The sequence below is a fragment of the Cynoglossus semilaevis genome, chromosome 11 (genome assembly GCF_000523025.1).
Source record: "Cynoglossus semilaevis isolate Cse_v1.0 chromosome 11, Cse_v1.0, whole genome shotgun sequence".
In the NCBI taxonomy this organism is placed as follows: Eukaryota; Metazoa; Chordata; class Actinopteri; order Pleuronectiformes; family Cynoglossidae; genus Cynoglossus; species Cynoglossus semilaevis.
The window spans coordinates 17,120,563-17,124,000 of record NC_024317.1 but is presented as its reverse complement, the minus strand read 5'-3'; the positions used below and the strand labels follow the sequence as shown (position 1 = coordinate 17,124,000).

General features: G+C 39.8%; 1 protein-coding gene across 2 annotated transcripts in view; it reads left to right on the top strand.

The window, feature by feature from the left end:
- Positions 1-3,438, top strand: part of igsf21a (immunoglobin superfamily, member 21a) — a 207,543-nt gene that overhangs the window by 191,874 nt on the left and 12,231 nt on the right. For both annotated transcript variants that reach the window (XM_025059949.1, XM_008321031.3), the window contains exon 7: positions 2,980-3,065. In XM_025059949.1, the coding sequence (XP_024915717.1) occupies positions 2,980-3,065 (86 nt within the window). The remainder of the gene's footprint in view (positions 1-2,979; positions 3,066-3,438) is intronic.

The window sequence follows — 3,438 nt, the reverse complement described above, 5'->3', positions numbered from 1 at the left end:
ATTTCTACACACATACAGTCTCACTACTCTCTCAGGTGTGTTTGGTCAGGAAATGAAAAAGAGGTCTTTGCTGCATCCATGAGTAATAAATCTTTCAGAGATTTAATATTGCCACTTGAGGCAGAGCGACAGCCTGACAATTGACCAGTGTTGTATTACACTTCATGAATATTCATGCTGGGCTCTGTGCTCCTCATATAAATGGCCATGAGGCTTGCAGAAAAAACCCATGGTACTTTTCTGCAGGTATATTCTGATCTCCCATGTTATATTTACGACCGTCGTGTATCTGATTAATCAAAGGAACATCTTTGCGTTGGCTTTAAATAGAATGTGGTTTAAAAAGAAAAACATAGCAATATGAGACGTGAATGATGGACTCATGTTAAAAGATCAGTGTTTCCCCACATTGCTTTACCAGACTGTGTTAACTGAAGAGCAGATGTTCAATTTAAGCCATGCAGCTGGGATTTGTGTGTGTGTGTTTGAGAAGGAGCGTTTGCCTGTGTAATGCATGCGTGCATTTGTTAAAAAATTGTGAATAAATATTTGTCATGTGTATCTGTATTTTAAGTTGCTTGTTATGTTCTCATCTAGTTAGCTGAATTTGTTACGGCATGAAAAACCCTCTGATAGTTTGTCGAGCACTTTAGCATCAGTCGTTAGCATTGTTAAATCAAGACACTGCCTGTGATATTTTTTTTTATTTGTGTCAGTAAGGGAGCATGTAGCATGCCTTCTCCCCCTGCAGATGGTGCTATAACTTGATTTCAAAGCAATTTTTTTGATAATTAATGTATGCATGGATTCTATCCACAGACCAAACGTATGAAGAGTATGTTTTGTCACTCTCAGCTGGTGGTGTGAATGTGAGTGTGAATGCCCACAGATGTGGCCCTGTGATGACTGTCCAGGGTGTGTCCTCACCCTCGCCTGTTGACAGCTGGGCTTGGTTGCAGCTCGTTCTTGCAATAAATGTACCTAAGTTTTGTTTTGTGGTAAAAGTGCCCCCAACAGTAACCTAATGGATTCAACAGGAACTCTCTAGGTCTCTTTAGGTCTGATTTAACTGTAGCTGCTGTTGTCCCGTCTCGGCTATAAATCCCACCTGATGCATTATTTACAGTTAGAGTAAAATTTTTATGAGGGAAGGTTCATTTGTTCATTTGTTAATCTTGTGTGAAATTGTAAGAAGTTGGTTTTCCACACAGCAAATGCTGGGTCTGGTGTGACGGTGGCCCCCACCCATAGAGAGATCTGTCACTATGTGTCAATCATGCCGCATGTTGCTCCTAATCAAAGGCGGTGACGTAGAACACCAACTGTCATATTGGAGCAAATCCCAGAAAGCGGCCATCATCTTCCTCACCATATGCTTTGCAAATTTCATGTGATGCCACCCCACCAGTGGTTAAAAATATTTCTCTATCAGTGTGTAGGAAAGAGCTTCACACTGACATGGAAACACTGGCCTGTGGAAAGACCTCCTTTCACACCATAGGCTAGAACATGCAGTCAAAGTGTTAAGACCATGAGTTTGTTTGTGATTGTATACTTCACGTCACTTCTTCTTCCATCTGTTCATATTTGGACGACAAACTACTCTCTTGAATCTGCTTAATTACAAGTTGTTTTATGGTTTAAAAAAATCCAAAATCCTGCCAAAAATACTGTACACAGTCTAGTTCCACACGACAAATCTTAATAACAACATGAAAATCCCACGGTGTACCACCGAATCAAAATGCAATACAATATATATGTAATAAAATATACTGATCTTCTAGTTTCAATTTACTCACATTGTACTGAAAACCAGGCCTGTTTAGTTGAAAACAATGCTGATATAGCGGCAGGAATTGAAGAAAGACATACACAAAGCTCTTCCTCAACAGCTCTCAGTCTCTGTCTTTTTTAGTTTTCAAAGCCATTCACCTAGTGGAAGATTATATTATAGATCTGTCAGTTACTATGGCATTAAGAAGACAAATTATTTGCGGTGAATAAACAATAGTTTTCAGACTGAGAGAATAGAGATATTTTCCATGGTACAGCTGGCTATTTCTCATGGCACACTAATGTGTTGCGGCACTTATATTTATTTTATGAACATGATGTGGGTTTGTCAGTACTTTCCTAAGAAAAGGATGTGCATCATTGACTACAGTGGACGGCTTGCTGCTGTATTATTAGCAAAAAATTGAGGTCATTTGTCTTTTTTATCTATTTACCCTTTAGTTCACCTTATCAAATAAAACAAGTCTGGGCTGCGAATAATATCATAAGTGAAGTGAAATAATCTTGTGCTGGGTCTACACAGGCATTATTAATAGCATGCCCTTAGCCTGGGAACTCATCGCATGTACTACTTAGTACATTTGTCTAACATATGGAGCACCCCAGCGCGTCTTTGGGGAAATTCTCAATCATCTCAATCATGCAGAACCTGTTCATGTGGGCTCTAATGCTGTATAATGTTCTGTTTAGCCATAATGAAACATCCTACCATTTTTTCATAACATTATGCAAATCACTCATTTTATCTCAACACTACATGCACAGAACAATCACAGGCCCCTCGTTTCCTGAGAATATTAGCCTCCGTCAGCTCCCTCTGCTGCTTGCACCCCATTGTTTTAGATGGTCCAAATGAAAGCCATCTGGAGGCTGCTGTCCAAACCAAGATGAGGGAATTAGCTCTCTAAGTGTCCCTTATCTCACTGCCTCCACACTCCACCCCACTCCAATTTTCCTCCAGTAATGACTACCTACCCAATTTACTCCCCTCTCTTTCCAGGGAGAAATAAATCCGGCACAAGCCCCGGGATCAAAAAGAATCTGCCCAGTCCCATCGCCTCTTGCCCTGTGACCTTAATTGATAGGAAATTGTGTTTGTCTCGCTCCTAATGTGACAAAACAGGGGTCTAGCAGAACTTGACACCCAGGTTCTTCACAATGACCTTTGTCTCTTTTTTTCAGCTGCTCCTAAGGGTCCAAAACTCTCAATGTTCCCCAGTAGGGCAAAAGTGGGGGATACGGTTCGCATCACAGTAAAAGGATTCCAGGTAAGATCCCATGGGGTAAGTTAAGGGTTTGTAAAAAAAGAAAAAAAAATTAGACAAATGATTGAGTTGAGTCAAGGGTAGAAGAACAATGGCACTTTTGTATATTCAAGAATACCTGCCCACTGAAGTGTTTAATGAACACAAAAAATATGTTTATTAATATAAAATGAATAGTAAACGTAATACTACGGAGTAACTAGGGCTGAAACAGCTTAAATCAATCTGACTGCCCTTAGATTCAGACCAGTAGCTGATTTGGAACTGGAACTGTTGTGATGGACTTTGAGGGGTTGATTAGATGAATACTACAGAGCAGTGTTTATTAATTGAGATATGACCTTTTATGACCTTTTAGTTTCAGTTCACTATCTCA